The sequence below is a fragment of the Struthio camelus genome, chromosome 3, assembly GCF_040807025.1.
Source record: "Struthio camelus isolate bStrCam1 chromosome 3, bStrCam1.hap1, whole genome shotgun sequence".
NCBI lineage: Eukaryota > Metazoa > Chordata > Aves > Struthioniformes > Struthionidae > Struthio > Struthio camelus.
The window spans coordinates 94973417-94992958 of record NC_090944.1 but is presented as its reverse complement, the minus strand read 5'-3'; the positions used below and the strand labels follow the sequence as shown (position 1 = coordinate 94992958).

At 42.1% G+C, this 19542-nt stretch overlaps 2 protein-coding genes across 5 annotated transcripts in view; one reads left to right on the top strand and one right to left on the bottom strand.

Moving 5' to 3' along the window:
- Window positions 1–10796, bottom strand: part of ACTN2 (actinin alpha 2) — an 83402-nt gene extending 72606 nt beyond the window's left edge. For 2 of the 4 annotated variants that reach the window (XM_068939241.1, XM_068939242.1), the window contains exon 1: window positions 1129–10794. In XM_068939241.1, coding sequence (XP_068795342.1) covers window positions 1129–1254 — 126 coding nt within the window. In that variant the 5' untranslated portion in view covers window positions 1255–10794. Of the gene's footprint in view, window positions 1–1128 lie in introns of all 4 variants that reach the window. The other 2 variants (XM_068939239.1, XM_068939240.1) reach the window with 2 other exon arrangements.
- Window positions 10797–16674: 5878 nt separating this feature from the next.
- The window catches only part of HEATR1 (HEAT repeat containing 1), a 40888-nt gene continuing 38020 nt past the window's right edge, over window positions 16675–19542 (top strand). Inside the window, exons 1-2 of the mRNA XM_068939222.1 lie at window positions 16675–16828; window positions 17298–17464. Of these exons, the coding sequence (XP_068795323.1) occupies window positions 17323–17464 (142 nt within the window). The 5' untranslated portion in view covers window positions 16675–16828; window positions 17298–17322. The remainder of the gene's footprint in view (window positions 16829–17297; window positions 17465–19542) is intronic.

The following is a 19542-nucleotide window of genomic DNA, read 5'->3' as shown; positions in this document are numbered from 1 at the left end:
CTTCCACTTAAGGTTTTTGAGTGAGCTGATCAGCTACAGCAAAAAGCATATTTGACCTTATACTCTAGAGCGTTTTTTTTTCCCCATTCCCGCAACCAGCTGATAACCTTTTAATCCCAGCTCTGTCAGTTGTGACTTCAACGTCACCTTTTACATTAGGAAGTAACAAATACTTTACAATATTTCCTATCTCTCTCTTCCAAATGCTGCTTAAAACTCAGTGTTCTGAAATGAGACAATTTTTATTTTTTCACAATTTAGACGTGCCATATTGTCAATTACTACTGAAGTATCCAACCATTGACAAGATTGCTGATAGGATTACAATCTCTGGCTAGGTTCAGAAACAGAGCACGGCTAGTACCTGCTGGCACAACAGTTTTCTTATACCTAAAAGGCAGGAACTACTTTCTCTGCTCCGAGGAGTTTATAGAGCTGTTTCTTCCTAGACAGTGAATTGGCATCTGGGAACCTAGCTCATTAAATATAGTTTTTCAAGCCGTATATATTTCTAGGCAGTATTTTATTTGTCAGATGATTCAATCAGATATGACAGTAAATTCCAGTAAGAGCTGACTCACGGGATCACAATTTCAGCAGTGATATCTTAGTTTGCTCTCAGAAATATTGCATGCAGATTTTTCTGCACACCCATTGTGAACCATCTCATGCATCTTCCTGGTTACACTTGCAACTGACTGTCTTCTAAAAGCAATCAGGCACAGGCATCAATTCAGAGATTGCTTTTGGAAAATAAGACCCAGGAAGTGAAGTTAAAAATTACTGGAATCTCTATCAACAACTAACATATAAACGTAAAAGGACTGAGAGAATATTTCCAAAAACCATCTCCTGACTGTCACTGATTATAGTTTCATCTTACCTATAGGCTATCACTTAAGGATCCAAAAAGTGAGTGCTTTCTCCACAAGATGTAAGGACATAACTAAAAATGTATATATTATATACATATTTTATACAATGGATAATATAACTCTTGTAACATTAGAGAATCTGAACTCATTAGTGCACACGCCTGGCAAATCTTGATGCAGCATGGCACTAGAGCAGGACATAATTCCACAAAGAAGCACATATACAGACACACACATTACTTCATTTCCCGACCTTCCTTTGTTGTTTCTCCCATGCTGGGTCCAGGAGCAGGTCCCTGTCCCATTCCTCCTCTTGGGTCATGTACTCCTCTTCTTCATAGCTGTAGGTGTACTGCATGTTTGTTTCTATCTGATTCATGCTACCCAGGATCAGCTTCAATTGCTGTGGCTTTGACTACTTTTAAACTGTTGTTGTTAGTTTTTAGTTTAATTGCTGATGGGTTGGTAGCAGTTTGGTTTTTTTCTTTCTCTTTTTCTTTTTCCGAGGTGACAGGGTGTGAATATTGATGAGTCTCGCTGAGAGCACAGGCTGAAGCTGTCAGGTAGGAGCTGACCTGTGGTGACCTTCTCTCTCTCTCTTTCTCCCTCTCTTGCTGCTGCTGCTGCAGGTCCCTGTGGCTGAGTCTCCGGAGAAGCCCAACGCGGCTCATTGCTGCGGCTTATTATCCCCGCTGGGCCGTCACGTGGCACGACGCGGCTCCAGGCGCTGCGCTGCTCCTGTGCTGTGCAGCTAGGCTGTGTCCCAGGAGGGCAAGGCTGGCCGATGGCAGTCACTTCCCTGGGGGGGGGGGGCTCTCTACCCAAAGCATTGTTCTCAGTTGTCTGTCTTTCCACCTTTCTTTTGAAGATCTCTCTTTTCTTCTACCTAGTTGTTATCTTTATTTCTTAAGAGCTGTCTATGATTTGCAAATGTTGTATTACGTTACTTAGCATAGTCTACAGTCTGTGGACCTTTGAGTCACTTCCCACTTTCTTTTTCTGATTAAGTATCACAAGAGCCAGTGCAGAAGATGGCACATGTGAGATGAAACAATTTACAAAGGAGATCAGGTTTGGAGTTAAACCAGGAAGTGGGAAGCACAACTTGGCAAAGCAACATCTTTTTCTTCCAGGAAACATGCTCAGTGCTTCACAAAAGCAGACACCAAGAAGCACGGGCAAAGGTGCGTGGAAGCATTAACTTTATAAATGTGTGAAAGGAACCATCCGTGTTTTCCGCTGGGTAAAATCTGAAGAGAGCACTGCGATCAAGCATACTGGCGAGCATATCCCTTATCTCCTGTGTCATACCGTTTCAGTTGTCCTGGCGACAGTATTTCTTCTGGGAATTGGCAAGATTATTATGCTCTTCATCTAGTCCGTCATTAATGCCTGCACAGTATCACCAGCCAAGGTCATCCTCTCTAGCAGTGTCCTTATTGGATACAGTTTGAACCTTACTTACAAAGAGAAAACGCTCACACAAGCTGAGCTTTTGGCAGTCGTGAAAGACAAACCCAAACAGAAGAGAACTGTACTGTGTGGGCAACTAAAGGTCTCTAAGCCAATGTGACTGAATAACCAGAATAAGTAACTGCTAGACAGCATATGCCTGAGCTTCATACTGCTAATTAAAGATCTGCTCTCTGCCAAGTTGCCTTCTATCCTATAACTCTATGCAGTATAGAAGAAAACACACATGGCACAGAGGATTCACATCCATCAGTTCAAAAAACTTCATTAATGCAACACTGTGGTTGCAAATTTCAACCTTAGAAGCATGTTTCACACAATGAAAGCAAGTTTAACTTCCTAAAATTGATGAATATGCTATAAGATAAACAGTCTAAAAATCAAAACCTAAGAAGCTATGTCAGAGCCACATGCTTTTCACCTACTCAATACAAATACTCTCAAAGTCGCTACAGCATTTCCATCCTTAAAGAGGCAAATGTTGATGAATGCTGTGCCTGGAATTTTTGTTCCAGTGCAAATGAGTACTACCTCAGGGAACTCTCAGCCCATGTCAAATAGTGATTACAAAGCAACATATTTCATATTTGTACATGATGTGTATGCTGATGTATTTTGTGGGGATTACTTTTACAGATGGGTAGCCATCTATGTTTTCTAATACATGTTCGATTTCAACCGCTTAAATGACTATTTAAGCCTTTGAAGTCAGTAACACAAATTTTTTTTTTTGTTCACTATAACGGCTCAGGAAAAGTAGGAAGAAGTCACAAAAGTCACAGAAGTATACACATAAAGTGATGAGGGTCCGAACCAGAGCTGCCTCCTGTGTGAACAGCTGTCTTGCACTTACAGAGTGACAAACCTGGGACCTTGTATGCAGAAAGCAAGCCTAACAGCTGCTGCATTACAGGTGAGCCACTGCAACCAGCTTAGTGCTTTCCCTCAGCACTGCCTCCTCTGGTGACCGAAGTGGATGAAGCCACATGTCACTATGCCACTTGCCTCCGCGCAGCATAGATGAGCCTTACGCGTATTGATAGCTTCATACAGAGAAGTACCAGTGAGAAGACACACATTAATTGTTTGCTTTCTTCATATAACACAGGTCAGACTCCCTGTGCCATGGAATAGAAATCGAGGCATGACGATGACAAAGAGCATCTGATCACACTGTGGATTAGCACTGGAATCAGCTCCACATCTAGATTCCTGGCAATCAAAGGGAAATTGCTCCAGGTTTTCTAGAGTTCTGAAGTAAGGATATGAAGGTTTTTTTTAATAACTGAATTTACTGAAAACACAGCTAGCCACTACTGCAAATTTAGTGTACAATTTTTCATGTTTACTTGGTGCATAGGTAAACTTAGTACTTCAGTAACAAGAAAAATACGGAAAAAAACCGACTGTTATCATTGTTCTTAGGGAACCAACAGTTAGAACTGTAGGGAGAATGGGAAGACTGAGAGATCAAAAAATTTCAAGTTCCTTCCAAATCAGAGCAAATCCAAACCAAACAAACCCACATTTTTTCTATAAGGGAAAAGTATTTTAAACTTTGGTAGATCATGATAGTTCATTTTGGATGAAAACATACTTCAGAATGAAAAATCTAAACTTTTCATTCTGAAAATGTCAAAACAAGGAGCTTCAGTTTCGTCAGTGTGCTTGTTGAGAGAATCAGGCGCTTAAAATATCAAACAGCAATGTTTTGATTTTAACAGAACTGCCTGTTTTGACGTAATCCAACCTGTTTTAGGTTCTCTAACTGCTTACTTTTCCTTCATCAAAAAGCATGAGTAGGCAAGGGAGATATTTACAGATGGAGCTTTAGGAGGAGTATCTGGTATTTTGTTTACTACTTCTATTTAATTTTATAAACTAACTGTGCAGATGGTAATGAGAAGCACATCAATGGAGTTCTGTAGCAGAAAGACAGCCAGAACAGAATTCTGACACCAAATCTGAAGTGGAAAGGGAGCTGCCTCTTCCAGCCCACCTAGAGAAAAAGCAAGCTGTGCCCAGCACAGTAGCATGAAGAAAGCAGTCATGAACAGGCAGCAGCGTGCTTCGGCTGGCTTATTCCCACATCAGGTAGGTTAGGACTATCCCCACTAAAGCTGGCAGAGTCACACAGCATGTGTCCCTAAGGAGAAAGAAAATGAGATTAAACAAGAGAAATAAGTAAGCTGAGCGAGAAAGAAAGGACAATAGTCCTAGGTAGAGACACAGGAAGAAACACTGGGACCCTTACAGAAAAGGGATTTTGATCTGACATGGAAGGACACTGAGAGCCATTTCTGCCTGAGGCAGAAATGACACAGATTGCCTATAATGTGATAAAACAAAAAGAACATTCATGATTTCCACACAAATTAGAAGAAATAAGATGGCTCTGGGAGGTCAGAAATGGAGACAGCAGTGCTCAATTGTCAACTATTTTTATCTTTTATTTGGCAAGAGCTGTGCAGTTGTAGTTCATGCTAATACAAATGCTAGTACCAAATGCTTACCCAGAAGAATGACCTCACCCCAGGAGAACATTGTGGTGACAAGATACGATTTCCATTTTCCATGCAAAAGGAGCACCAAGTAGGCCAACATTCTCCTAAAAGGAGCAGCAGATCTGTGGGTGAACTCATTTAGTATTTCTTCATTTCAGTTCCAACTTATGAAGCTAATACTGCCTAAGCAAAAGCCTCTTGGCATGCTTTCCATTAAGCCCCTTGAAAGTCAAAGGGTTTTTCTAACTAAAGGAAGCACATTTTTCGCCTCCTGTGCTAGTCTGTGTCATTTTTTTAATGAAATGGAAATTGCTTCACACCATTTATTTTTAACACTCATTTGCTCCCCAAAAGCAGTCCTCTGTCATTCTCTCAAGAACTCCCTCCTCTTTATTTTCACTGTTTATCAGACTTTCAATCCCTTCAACCCTGTTCTTATTCTTTTCTCTCACAAAAACCTAGAATAAGGATAAAAAAAAACCCTTTTAAATAAAGCTTCAAAAATGTTAAACATTGCAACAATATTCCCCTAGATGATTCTTTTATCTGAACTTAATCAGATTAGAATAAAGAATTGGCCAGATTTCTCTACTTAAATAATCATTTGTGAAACAATCAACTGCTGTGAAAATGATTAGTTTTTGGTTTTAACATTTCTGTGCAGGGGTACAATATCTTACTTCTGCCTGAACTGTTTCAGAAAGGTCACAAGAAGATGAGGAACCTTTAAGAGTTTGATAAATTGGCAAGCGAGTCTTTAAGGAATCATCTTGCAACAGGCACCAGCCTGTTTCTCTAGGAAAAAGAACCGCAGGATGGTTTTTCAAGAGAGACGTCAATGAAATATAAAAGAAATTCAGTGTGATTGTTCTCTTGTGTAAACTGTTAACAGAATCTTAAAACAGGAATCAAAAAACCCTTCTCTTTTCAAAGCGTATCATAATTGCTGCTTATAATGTCCTTCTGCTTGTAGCAAATACAAAAAAACCTAAAAAATTTAACCTATAGACATTCAAATTATTTGAAGACAACTTTGATCATTCAGATTGGGCCAGAACGTTGGATTCTGTTAAAAATGATGCATGAGTTACTCAAATCTCAGTAGAGGGGTCTGTATTACAAAATGTATTTTCTTTTTTATTAGAGTTTGAGAGAAATAAACATTCTTAATGTAATAAAAACAAAAAAGCTGCTTTCTTCAATGTAATAAACACAAATACACTATTTCGTAATTTCAGAAGAAAACAAAGAAATGAAATTCTGCATTCAAAGACGATGAATAAACGTTAAACTCGCTTCATATTCCTGAAGTGAACACACAGAAAAGGGAAAAGAGAAGGGAGAAGAGAAGCATACATCTGGGAACCAAAGCTCTGTTTCTGCCTGAGCTAAGCAAAAGTAGCACAGTGGGCACCGAGTGCATTAACCCTGCCACACCTAGCACCAAGGGACCCAAATTTTGACTCCAAAAAGTCCCCATTTTACTCATGTGTGCTGGTATTAGCTATAAAGAAGCTAAGCATACATTCTATTAGTCTCTTTAAAAAGCATGCTGTTTCAAATGACATGTTGGGAAACACAAATGGAAGAAGAGCTGAAAAATGCATTTGTGGCTTCATGATAACAACTGACATTGTCAGAAGCTCCCAAAGTGTTTCATCAGCTATATATAGAAACAACTTACTCTGCCCCTGAAATGCTGCCACGGATGAAGTGTAGCGAGAAACATTTATAGAACAAATACTACCAAAGCATAGTTTGAGCTTCAGGAGCACGGAGAAAATGATGACTGCACAACGATCACTGGGTTTTGCCAACTCTTTGAGAGGAAGGAAAATCACGGGGCTGAGACACTGTACAATCCAGACGGGCTAAGACACTCTATGTGACCTTTAATAAGTCACTTCAGGTGAAATTTTCCCAAAAAGCTAAAGAAAGCTAAAAGCTATTGTACTGCTCCCCATCCCAAAAAAAAACAGAAACAACTTTGCTGCGCTGCCACTCTTCCATCTCTAACGTAGCGTCAGCAATACTTCCTTTGGCCTTTTCTCTCTGAACGCTCTGATCAACCTGCAGAACAACTATAATTAGAGTGTACTCGACTTCCCCGCGCCCTCTCACAGGCCTGTGTGTAGCCTGTTCCCAAACATGCTCGGCAGCATGCTAGTTTGTCAGACTTGCTAAGGCATCGGGGTCCCTTGTGCTCTGGAGGAGAAGTCCCAGTCATTCCTAGAGCTACACTTGCAGCCAGCACAGCGGATGGTCCTGGTTCCCAGGGAGGCTTCATGGCAGATGTTAGCAGGAAACACGCTACATCTGGTCTCTGCCACAGCACCACTATGCAGTACTATGATACATAATAATAATCACAGTCTCCAGTGTGACTGCTGAAAGATGTAACATAGCAGAGGGAGAACCCTCTAGTGATGACTACTGCCAGACAGCATTACACAAGATCATGCCTTTCATGAATGAGAAGAGCCATCACCCCTTAGATTCTGATATATTTCTATCAAATATTCCAGAAGAAATGGTGACAGCTGAACTCCCATCTCACTTGAGCTAGCCTCTTGATGATGCCTCTTTTGTTTAATGGTTCTTGCCCGGGTAGTTGCAACTCACAAAGACAGATCATGAAGCAAACAACATCAGAAGCTTTGATAGATGCCTTGCATAGATTAGAAATGTGGTATCAAAGGAAAAACTGGTAAATGTATACGACAATTTATATACAACAGCACAGTCAAGTCTGTTAGCAGACTGGAGTTGTAGAGCAATATGCAGACAGTTACAATATAATACACATGGTAACAGGTGGGGAAACCACAAATAGTGCTGGCATAAGATTGGAAAAATGGTGAGACAGATCCAGGACTTTAAAAATGATTCAGTGATGAGAATGCAAGGGGCAGGACTAGGGGTACAGCATGGCCTATTACAAAGTTTCAGAAGAACCGTCATGTGCTCTCAGAATCCTGGCTGTTACTGTTTTATGTTAGCTCAGCCTTATTACACAAAAATTGTAAGCAAGCAAGAAATTGTGGGTCTAGTACAATGCTGAAGCCTGCAACTAACTACATAGTTTGTATTTCATGAATATTAGCAGTTAAAAAATCCCTTAGAGAGCCAGTATATGGCCCATAATCGATTTACCCCAGATTATTTTCTAAAAAAATGCACATTATTCAGGAACAGTTTGGGTAGCACTGAGAAAAGAGAACAGAGAGGTGGGCCAGATAATGAACGCATGGACAATATGTATTTCTCTATCTAGAAACACCATCAACTATGTCAGAATTTCCAGACAATAATTATCTATGGGACACAGACGAGACCTAACAGGTTTCAAATCACTGTGGCATGAGGTAGAGATTATGGGCACAGGATATGGGCACTGGAAATCAGACACTGCTGTGTTCTAAACTCAGCATTTGTACTGATTCACTGAATGACCTCAGACAAGTTGCAGTATCTCCGGCCTCATTTTCCTTCCACATACACCAATGTAATTTCACTAATGTCAATGAGATTAAAGCAATATACTCAGGAAAGTAACTTGGTTGGATACATTGCCCATCTGTAAAAGTGAGTATCAACCGCTTCTTCGCTCTGCAGGAGTGATACAAAGATCAGGAAAAGGGGTAAATTCATCCCGGTATAAGGCAGTGTCAGGCTGAACCTGAATTACTGCCAAACAGGGATAAGGTTTTACATTCTTTTTTCAACCTGTACAGTGCAAATTTTCCTTTTCCAGAACTGTTGCTCTTATAGCTTGACCAACAAAGCTTTACTCTGACACTCAGTGGTATTAAGAATTAGCACTTAGAAAATGAGCAATGTTCCTGCCACGTCTGACATTTAAGCAACAGAGCCTGAATTTTCCAATTCTTCGTCTGAAGACGATCACTCTCTGTCCATCTGGGATATCTCCCGCTAACTTTGGCCATATTCTTATCTTAGGAGCAACGGGTATCAGTTTTACACACCATATTTTCCAGTAAAAGAGTGGTGGCTCATAAAGTCATTACCAGCAATAAACCAGTCATGCTGATGGCTCTAGTACAGTCTCATTCCCTCCGGATGAGCCGGTTGGTTCCTGATGGGCTCACTTCTCTCCCTATACAAGTTTCATTTAGCATACGTGAAGGAGGAGATGAGAGTATTCCCACCTTTGTTCACTTTGAAGCCAATTTGTCCACAGGATAAATGCAGCAGAGCTGTTCTAATACGCAGTTTAGCCCTCTGCTGTGTCCTGGAGTTGAATCTGGAATAGCTGTAATCTTCCTGAATTTCATATTTGAACTGAATTCACAGCCTTTCACGTCCGATTTTGTTCTAGCTACTTTTCATAAATTCATATGGACAACAGTTACTGTGGGCTGAGTCAAGAACTAGGACAAAGGTGAGCCTATCCCTAGGCTGTAAGGTCCACATATATTTATAGTACACTCTGGAATTCATTTTTCAGCTGAGATAGTCTGAACACATCTTCCCCAGTCTCTTTTTCCCCTGATAAAAGTATTCAGCAGAAACCTTATTTTGCAGCTCAAACGGATGGATTGAAATGTATCTTGGACTCCTCTAGGGCAGACTACTGGGTCAGGAATGAGTTTCTGGAATACCAAGAGACTTTTTCATTCTTTCCCCATGGCTCAGCAGTCCCCTTGCATCTACTTCACGGGTTACCTTGCCACAAAGACAATCTATGGAGAATTAGGTTGATGGAGCAGGCCAGGCCCTGTAAATTCAGGCCCTGACTTTTTACTGCTTAAGGCACTAGTGGTGGAAGTAACATTCAGAAGAGTCATAGACTGCACTTTCAATTGCAGCAAAGAATGTCTAAAATAGTGTTGAAATGGCAATACCAGGCAAAAATAGGATTGTGCTGAGCCTGCTGGTAAAAAGAACGTCGGTAATTCTATACTGTAAAGCACTTTAGAGAAGAGAAAAAATTCCCTAGCATCAGCACTCATTACCCCAAAACCCACTGGATGAGGAAATGGAGCACGTGCTTTAGATTTCTTTCTGTAGACCAGGCATAGTGTTCATGCTGTGAAATATAAGGATATATGTGAAAATAAATTCCCAAATAGATCTGTAAGAACTCAAATACAAATACGGTGATAACCACAGCGGAAAATTAATAATATGTATTTGGGAACGAGTTTCAACAGCGTGCAACAAGTCTTATTGAATAAAAAAGAGAAATCATAATGCTGTAAAGCATAGTTTAGGCTATGCACTGAATACAGCATGCTTTCTGGAGAAAACGTAGCTTGTGACTAAGTAATTGAAGTCTGCGTGATGATACAAACAAAGTAGCTGAATTAAGGTTGTTTGGAAAACTAATTCTGGCATAGCCCACCATTAATTGACTTGTGACCTTGATGCTCTTGTAAGATATGGGTTTGTATATGACATTAATTATAGAGAAAATAAATTCCGAATTGGAAAATATTTCTACACAATGTTAAGGAGAGCAGTGAAGGTTTCCAGTGCAGCTTAACAGTTGCATAACCAAGGAACTGCCTCTGATGTTACTGGGTCTCTTACATGGCTTCTCAGCACCTGCAGAACAGCTGCTTAAGACACGGGCATACACAACAGATGCAGAGTGCCACAGGATAAGAAACGGACTAAAAAGAAACACTGACATAGACTTTCGGCAGTAAGCGTAATTAGCCGTTATCAAGAACATTTCAATTTGTCAAGACTGTTCTATGAAAGGCAGCATAGAGTCTTTAAATTATAGCAGGGCCACTATTTTAACTCTGAAAACATAGCACCTCCAGCAAAACAGCCTATCTGGAGATCTAGCCTTATCAGTAAAACTCAAGTGCGTGCCCCCAGCACCTAAATCAAACACACTATTTCTTTTAGAAAATACTTTTTCCCCAAGAATCACCAAAGTACATAACAGCATGGACAGTTTCCAAGGTGCAATGAAAGCACATGCAAAAACCAAACATTTTTTAAAATCATACTGAAATACACAGAAAAGTTTCAACAGTTTTTTCCAGATATTTTGTATAATTCAGGATCAAAGAAATGCACTCTGTGACTTTTAGTATTACGTTAAGCATCACAGTTTTTCTCCCTATCATAGATATGATACACATACATATGTTTAAAAATCATATTTCATTTGTTCGCAGTGTTCACCTGAGACTGGGTCTCCAATGTGCTAGGCCTTACAGGAATGCACAAACTATTCCTACATAGACGTGTAAAATAAATCTTAGAAAGTGGACAGATAAAAGTATTTAACTGAATATAAACTAACAGAAAGAACACTAGCTATGTTTTCTCCTCTCTGCTACTGAATGTGGACCATACCATTTTCAGGCATTATCATTTGGAGCTGTGATCTCATTCTAGTTCAAATCATCCATTAACCAGGTACGGAAAAGGCATGTGGACAGACAGCAACTGAAGCAAATTAAGAAATGAGAAGTGGCACTGGCTTCAATGGCCAGCTTGGGAAAAAAGCTTAAATTTATATTTAGCACATCTAGATAGGAATTACACTATTTCTCTTTCAGGAAAAGAGCTGTTATTCATCTTAGCATTTCAAAAAAATCCCAGCAACTGGCTAGCTGACAAGTAAATAGAGGTTCAAACAGCTGCAGCTCAGGAACGGGCAGTTGTGCCCTATGAGATCTGCTATTCCATTGCCTGTAAGTTGCTTGAATAACAGAGGCAATTGAGGGAGCTGACTGCAAGACAGTATACTGCAGTAAGAAGAAACAGGCTGTGTTTAAAAGTATGTGCTTTATTGATCACTTTTTCCTTCTCCCCAGCCCTCAGCTTCTATATTTTCTCTTTCATCGTTTATAGCCCTGCTATGAAAGATGAGACATCTAGCACACAGCACTCTCCTTGTTGCTTATCACATCCAAGTCCCTAATGGCCACATTGCTACGCTCTGATTACAAAGTTCTCTAAACGCATTACACAACATGACTCACAACCACAACACAGCAGACCTATAACATCTACTCTCTCAGTAGTCTGTCTGGCACAGGTTTCTTTTCATAATAATAAATAGCTAGCTTATAGACACATTACCTTATTTCCCAGCCTAATAAATATCAAATCATAACAAAGGACTAAAATCACAGTAATCATGAAAGACATTTTCTTGTTTTTCATTCCAATAATTGTGCGGTCATTAAAATCCAACTTTCTTCTTGACTTTCTACAGCAATACGTAATAAACACTAAAAATATTCTACTCCATCACATAGCTCAGCAATGAAATGACTGCTTTTTTCTCGCATCTTCCACCATCTCCATTTGTCTTCCATATTCTCCCTGATGTTTTGGGGACAAACTAGACCTACACTGGGCGTGCACAAACGAAGAGTTACAAAGACAACCTTCGCCCACCCTTTTCAAGCCAATGCTTTTTCTGCATATACAGACCTAGCTTGTTTATGTGAGGTTGTCCAAAAGAAACATTTAAAAGTTTGTGTTACAATTATTTTGATTAAAAGACCTTAGTTTACAGTATCGTACCAGAAAGCCTTTAATACAGCAAAATCCCCGAAATAGCCTCCTTCCAGCCATCCAGAGGGTTTCTATTTATTATTAGATCAGGGAAATGTGATACTGTCCGCCACAGCGGTCAGTAATTTGATGATGTGCTAGATACTGCCTAGCAAGCAAGGTCCTTCCAGCCCTCCAGTTCAACCGAATAATTATTTTCCCTTCAGTCCTGTTCCAACCAGAACTGCAATTCTCTGTAACCTCAACCACCATCAAATTATGCTCGAGCGTTTCTGCCTCCTGTTACGTCAGCTTACACACTCATAAAACTTCACTGACCTCATCAGCGTGTCTCCTCAGTTTCACTGATGTAAGCACAAAAGGATTGAGTCTTGAGGGAAGGAGGGGTAGTTAGGGAAGACAAATTTTAACTCTCTAGTTTTACATATTTGCTTTCCTACATAATATAATAACTGCAGTCTCCTTGCTTCTACGAGCTGCCCAGGCAAGGGAATAATGGCCTCAAGGCCTTATCAAGGTATACGCTGCAGAAGGGTGCTGTCTGTATCATTTAACAGTGAAGTCCAGAAGCGAAGAGTAACTGCTGCATTGGCACAGAGAGCAGAAAGAACCGAAAACTGAGAAAGATACATTACTGCAGCCTTAAAGTAAAGAAAGCATTGGTCTTCTTCCTAAAAATTATGGTAAAGCTACAATTTCACGGACTACAGAACTCTTCTTATACATGATGAACTTCCAGTAGAGAGCAGAGAAGTGTATCAATTAAGAACAAAAGGACACAGATTAGCTCTGAGTACCAAATTTAACTGCACAGCTTCCAAAACTACAAAACGCTGGCGTGCCCACTGCAACCAAGAGCAAAACAAAATATATCTCTTGACAAGAAGTTTGCCTTGGCTTGCAAGCTGTTCAGTCCCCTCCTCTAGAACACAGATCGGTTGACAGCTCAGTTAGCATACATATAGTCACATTAAACACACAGATCTGTTAACACCTACTTTTGCTGAAAAAAAATTAGAGAACTTGATACACTCTAAAAAAAGTTACACTCTCCTCTGCATATCCTATAAACGTTTTAATATTACTTCATTACTTTGCGATCCGATCATATTTTAAGATGTCAGGCACATTCACTGTTAGCAACAGCATGGGGAAATGTCAGGGAACGTACCAAGATTATTAGTAAGTGATGGTGGAGCATGTGGAAGGTGGCCCTCTTCCTTCTGCTTCAGAACTGTTTTAACACTCCCAAATGATGGTGCATACACCAGGTTAAAGGAGGTAGTGCAAGAAAAAACAAGAAATAACATCTTAGCAAATAAACTTAAAAATTTTTGAGAGTTCTTAAGAGTATTTCAAACAAATACTCTGGTCAAGCGTATGACTTTGTATGTAAATAGTAAATTGTATATATAGGTAGCACTCAATCCCTTGCCTGCATTTTTATATATTGTAGTTGAATTCTATTGAGCAGTTCTTTTTTGAACCATTTCTGCTTTAGATGAACTTCCTTCCTGTCTGTTGCCTACATATTGAACCAAACAGAAGATGCATTCCACGAGCACACATAAGGGAATTCAGTCTACAGGACAGAACAAGAGCTAGTCCACCTAAAACCTCTCGAGAAACATACAGTGTGGACAAGGGTCCTCAGCACCACCTACTTTAGACTACGTATTTCATCCCACTAGGCTGCGTTACTTACTAATGCAGATATAGCTCTATATCTGCACAGCCAGTGAAATGAATTGGAAGGAAAGGAACTACATAGAAATGGTATTGGTTATATTTCCCCCAGGGGTAGCAACATCTTTCCATAGGTAATGAAAAGAGTAATCGAGTTTGCATTTCTCAACCAAATCTTTAACCATACCAACTCTCAGGGGTGACTAAGCTTACAAAAAAAATTTTGAAACAAAAAATTTTTTCAAATAAAAATCAGCACATGAAAACCTGCATTCTAAAACTCCAAGATTTTTTTTATCAGATTGAACTCAATCTGTCAAAAGCAGTTTAATAGCAACCAGGAGCAGAGGTGATCTTAGTCATGGTATAGCTACCAGTATTCTATCCACACAGACCAGCGACGCGGCACTGAGAAGCGCAATGGACTGGTCAAAACAAGCTTAAGTTCAAAAAAACGTTCAGAGTTTCTCTAGCATTCAGTGTGGGTCTCAGGAGCTTAACTCACATAAATACAAATTTGACCAAATCTCTGTGATATGAAGCCTAACAGTTGGGGAGTTACAAAGCCAAGTAACCGTATTTCCTCATAGTCTATTTTTATTTTTTTTCCCAGAATAAACTTTTCTGGAATTAGATCAAGAAAACAATTTTTTTTCTCTCTGCAGAAGGTGTCTCTGTTCCTCCAATTAACGTCCTTAAGGGAATCCTAGCTTGACTCTGAAACCAAATGAAGATGGAACAGAAAGCACAACGATATAAAACACCTGCCTTGCAGCCATCTATGGGAAAGAGTATAGTGGGATAGGAGAGTCTTGAAAAACCTGAATACTTTTACAACTTCTAGTTTTTCTGGTTTTAACTAAGTATCTATAGTACAGTCCTTTTTTAGAAACGACTTCCTGTGCTTTGGAGAGTCTACATATTTTAATAATGTTTGGTATTTATAAACATAAAAGCATGCATATTTATACAGGTTTAAACTATCTTAAAAATAAGGTCACATGAAGGCTTCATAAAGGAAAAAGATGCACAGAAGCCACAGGGAATGTGAAAAAAGATCATAAATTGGCATCTCGATTTGCATCACCCCGGCCAGCTCATCTGCTAGATGATCAGAATCTCAATGTCAGAGCAATCAGAAAAATAACAGTAATCCCATAAATCAACAATAACCTACAAATACTTTAACACATAACCGTAGTGGTAACAACCCTTAACAGCTAAGCAGTTGCTGCAAATGTACACCCAGATAACACCATCTCAGAAGTAACACAACAATGCATTCTTAATACACTCTCTTTAACAAGGCACTGGTAAATATAGTCAGGCACAGTTACTTGTCCAGCTTCATTTCTTCTCTCGGATTCCACTCCTACAAAGGCTCACACATATTTAACTTAATATAAGCATACAGTCTTGCTGAAGTCAGTGGAACAACTCCTAATAGGTAATATTAAGGATTTAAATAATTCTCTGTAAGGCTGAATTTTTATCAGTTGTATGTCTAACGCCAAAATAAGGCAGCTTTACTAGGTAAACAAATTTGTTATTTGTGTCATACCTATATAGCTTCTCAACCACATATGAGAATAATTTTACAGATCTGATCCCGGAATTATTGTATTTGCTATCATTTTGTCCATCAGCTCACATTAATCGAAATCAGTTTTAGTTCTGCTTTTCTCCAGGCTTTTCCTGGATCGTCACAAGCCATGTTCCCTTTGTGCTGAGACTCCAACGCGCAGAGCAGTTTCTGCAGCCTCAAATGCAAAACACTGGGTGACATCATGCTTTTTAAGATTAGGAATCTCTCCTTAACCTCAGGGTAACGAAACCTCAGATCAGAGGTGCAAGGAGGCAGTGCAATTTCCATCCCTACAGATAATCAAAACACAACCGGACGAGGCTCTCGTGCCACAGTGTGCTCTAAGCTGACCTTGTTTTGAGGCTGGACCAGATGGCTTCCAGAGGACCTTTCCAACCTACGTTATTCTATGGTCCTGTAGCTGGAATACAGTCCGAGCACAGTACCGTAGCTTTCAAGACCTTCTGCTTACAGGATTCCTCTACCTTCCTTAGCATCATTGACTCCATATACAGCAAAAGCTTAAGGTGGAACAACTCAAGTTGCACATGCCCTTACTATTAAAACCGTATGTTGACCGTGTTTAGGTGATCCCCCCACCACTGAGCAGGATGCTGCTTTGCTGGGCTCAGCACAAAGCCACCAGTGCGCCCTACCACAGACGCGTCACTGAGGCTTCCCCCTCTACCTTTCGGCGCTGGGGCTGCTGCTGGGTTTCACACCCGGACTTGTCGCCAGGACCGGCCACTTGCTCAACACAAGCCGGCCGGCCCCCGCTTCGCACCGGCACAGAGCCACCACACCACGCTACGCGCCGAGGCGCCCGCCTGAGCGCGCGCAACCGCCGCCAACGGCCACGCCAATGGCGCGCGCCCAACAGCCGCCAACTTCCCCCTCCTCTCCTCTCCTCTCCTCGCCCCCCCCCCCCGCCCCCGCCACCCCGGCTAGCGGCTCGCAGGCGGGCGCATGCTCAGTGCCTGCAGCCGCCGCCGGAGGAGGAGGAGGAGGAGGAGGAGGAGGAGGAGGAGGTGGTGGAGGAGGAGGAGGAGGAGGAGGAGGAAGTGGAGGAGGGAGGTGCCTCCTTGCTCTTCGGGGGCGGGGGTTCCTGTTCCGCTCGAGCCGCTGCTTCCGGGTTCGCGGCGCGCGCAGCCCACGTGGGGCCCAGCGTGGCGGCGGGCAGCAAGGCTCGGAGCCAGGTCGGTGTCGGTGTGCGGGCCCGCCGCGCCCGGGGGAGGGGGTCGTGTCGCCGCCTGCCGCTATTCCCCTCTTCTGTCCCGGGCAGGCTGGGCCCGGCTCTGCCCCCACGTATGTGCGTCCCCGAGGGGCAGCTGGCTGCGGGGCCCGGGCCGGGGCTTGGGGAGGGAGATGAGGGAGCGCGTGTCGCTATGGCAACCGCTGCCCTCGGGGCCGGCGGCCGTTGGGCGCCCGTTACAGCCACGGGCCGGGCCGGGCAGCGAGGCAGCGCCAGCGGCAGCCAAGCAGGCGGGATGAGCCTCGGCGGGGCCCGGGTACGGCGGGGCGGGTCGCCACCGGGTGTGCGGGGAGCTGGTGGTGCTTGGGGCAGGCTTTAAACGGTGGCAGCGGCTTTTTCAGGGACAGTAAATAGGGGTTGTTCAAGAGTCGCTTTATCTGCGGTCCTGTTCTGTTTTGTTTTCTTTTCTTTAGGTTTCTTTCCCAGAAACGCGAAGCTATGACGTCCCTCGCGGAGCAGTTGAAGCGGCTCGCTCTTCCCCAGAATGATCCCAGCCTCTTATCCCGCGCTGAAGCAGCATCGCTGCTGTTTGATTGTAAGGAAGCTGCTACTATTGACAGGGACACCTTTTTTGCCATTGGTGAGTTTGGCTCTTTAGATGTTCATGACTTAGGAGTCATTTATCTATTCCAACAACAGCTAGAGAAGCCTAAATGGCGAAGGCAGCCCATCTTCAAAAAAGGCCAAAAAGGTAAATCAGGCAGCTGCTGGCTCGTCAACCTCAGTTCAGTCACTGGGAAAACTGTGGAGTGAGTTCTCTTGGATCATGTTTCTAGCATATGAAGGAGAAGGTAACTGATAGCATTCAGCAGGGATTTACTAAGGGTGAATCATGTCTGCATGATGTGGTTGCTTTCTATGATAAAATAACGGGATTTGTGGGTAAGAGCAGTGCGTGTCCTTTATCTTAATTTTAGTAAGACTTTTAATGCTATTTCATGTAATATTTTTGTATCCAAGTTAGGATGTTCCAATCTAGATGGGTGTACAATGAGACTAATAAAATAAGTAGTTGGATGATCAGGCTCAGGAGGTAGCGCTTAGTAGGTTGTACTCTGCCTGGAGGCTGGTAACAAGTGGAGCACTGCAGGGGTCTGTTCTGGGGCCTGTCCTATTTAACATCTTTATCAGATCTGAAGGAGGTGGTATGAGTGTGCTCTTGTCAAGTTTGCAGATTACACCAAATTAGGGTGGGCTAATTGATACGCTCTGGCCCAGAGCTGCAATTTAGAGACACCTGGACAGGCTGCGCCAATAGAAACCGTATGAAATTCGATAGAGACAAGTGCTAAGTCCTGCACCTGGGAAGGAAGAGCCCCATGCAGTGACACAGAGTGGGAGCTGACTGGCTGGGGAGCAGTTCTGCTCAAAGGGACCTGGGGGGATTCCGGTGGGCAGCAAGCTGAGCATGAGCCAGCAGTGTGCTCTGACAACAAAGAGGGCCAACAGGGCTATATTAATAGGGGCTGTATTAATATCAACATAGCAGGTAGATTGAGGGGAGTGATATGGCCCTTATTCAGTACTTGTCAGATCGCATCTGGAAAACTGGGTCCAGATTAGGGCCCCCCAATATAAGAAAGGCATTGACTAAACTGGAGTGAGTTCAGCGCAGGGGCTCCAAGGTGTTCAGGAGCTGGAGAACTTGCCCTGTGAAGAGAGGCTGAGGGGTCTGGGCTTGTTCAGCCTGGAGAAGAGAAAACTTTTTGGGGGAGCCTGATAGCAGCCTGATAATACCTACAAGGAGATTATCAAGCAAATGGAGCCAGGCTTCTCACAGTGGTGCATAGCAGGAGGACAAGGTACCATAGGTATAAGTTGGAACAAGAGAGGTTCAGCCTGGATATAAGGACATCACCCTGAGGTCAGTCAAGCAGCGGAACAGGTTGTCCAGTGAGGTTGTGCAGTCTCTATCCTTGGAGGTTTTCAAAACCTAACTTGTTAAAGCCCTGAACAATCTGGTCTGACCTCAGAGCAGACTGTGCTTGAAGCAGGGAGTTGGAGTAGAGACCTCCTGGGGTTCCTTCCAACCTGCATTATTCTGTGATTTCATGAAAACATCCTGATATCCTGCGCTTTGGTAACCTTATAGTTACAATGTAAGGAAAATGGAAAAAGCCATTACTCTGTTTGCATGCTTAAAGATGTTTGTGCTTATCGCTTCTCTTTTCCTGTGTGGATCTTTAACTAGGAATATGAAATTTCTTAAATAGGCAAGCCATTTTTTAAAGCCACAGAAATTGACAGAAAGTCTGGGCTGCATTTGATAGCATAGGTCTGTCTTAAGTAACAAGACTGTAGACATGTATCACTTTTTAAGACAGGTATTTCTCTCAGTTATGTATTTCTTAAATAGTCATTATGGAACACCCTGCATATAATCATATATTTCTTCCATGTTTCACCCAGCTGCCTCGTTTCTGTAGTTGTCTGCTTTGTACTTAGCCATTAATATTGACCAGCTTTCTGTAAAATAATGAAATAATTCCTATGATTCTGCTGTGGAGTATACTTTTTCATGTGTGTATTGTGCAGAGTTTTGTATTTTAACTTGTTCAGAAAAGGATCCTTGCCTGCTTCCCAGTATGGAATCATAGAAGTCTGGAAGGGACCTTTGCAGGTCATTTGGTCCAACCCCCACTCACCACAGGGCCAGTT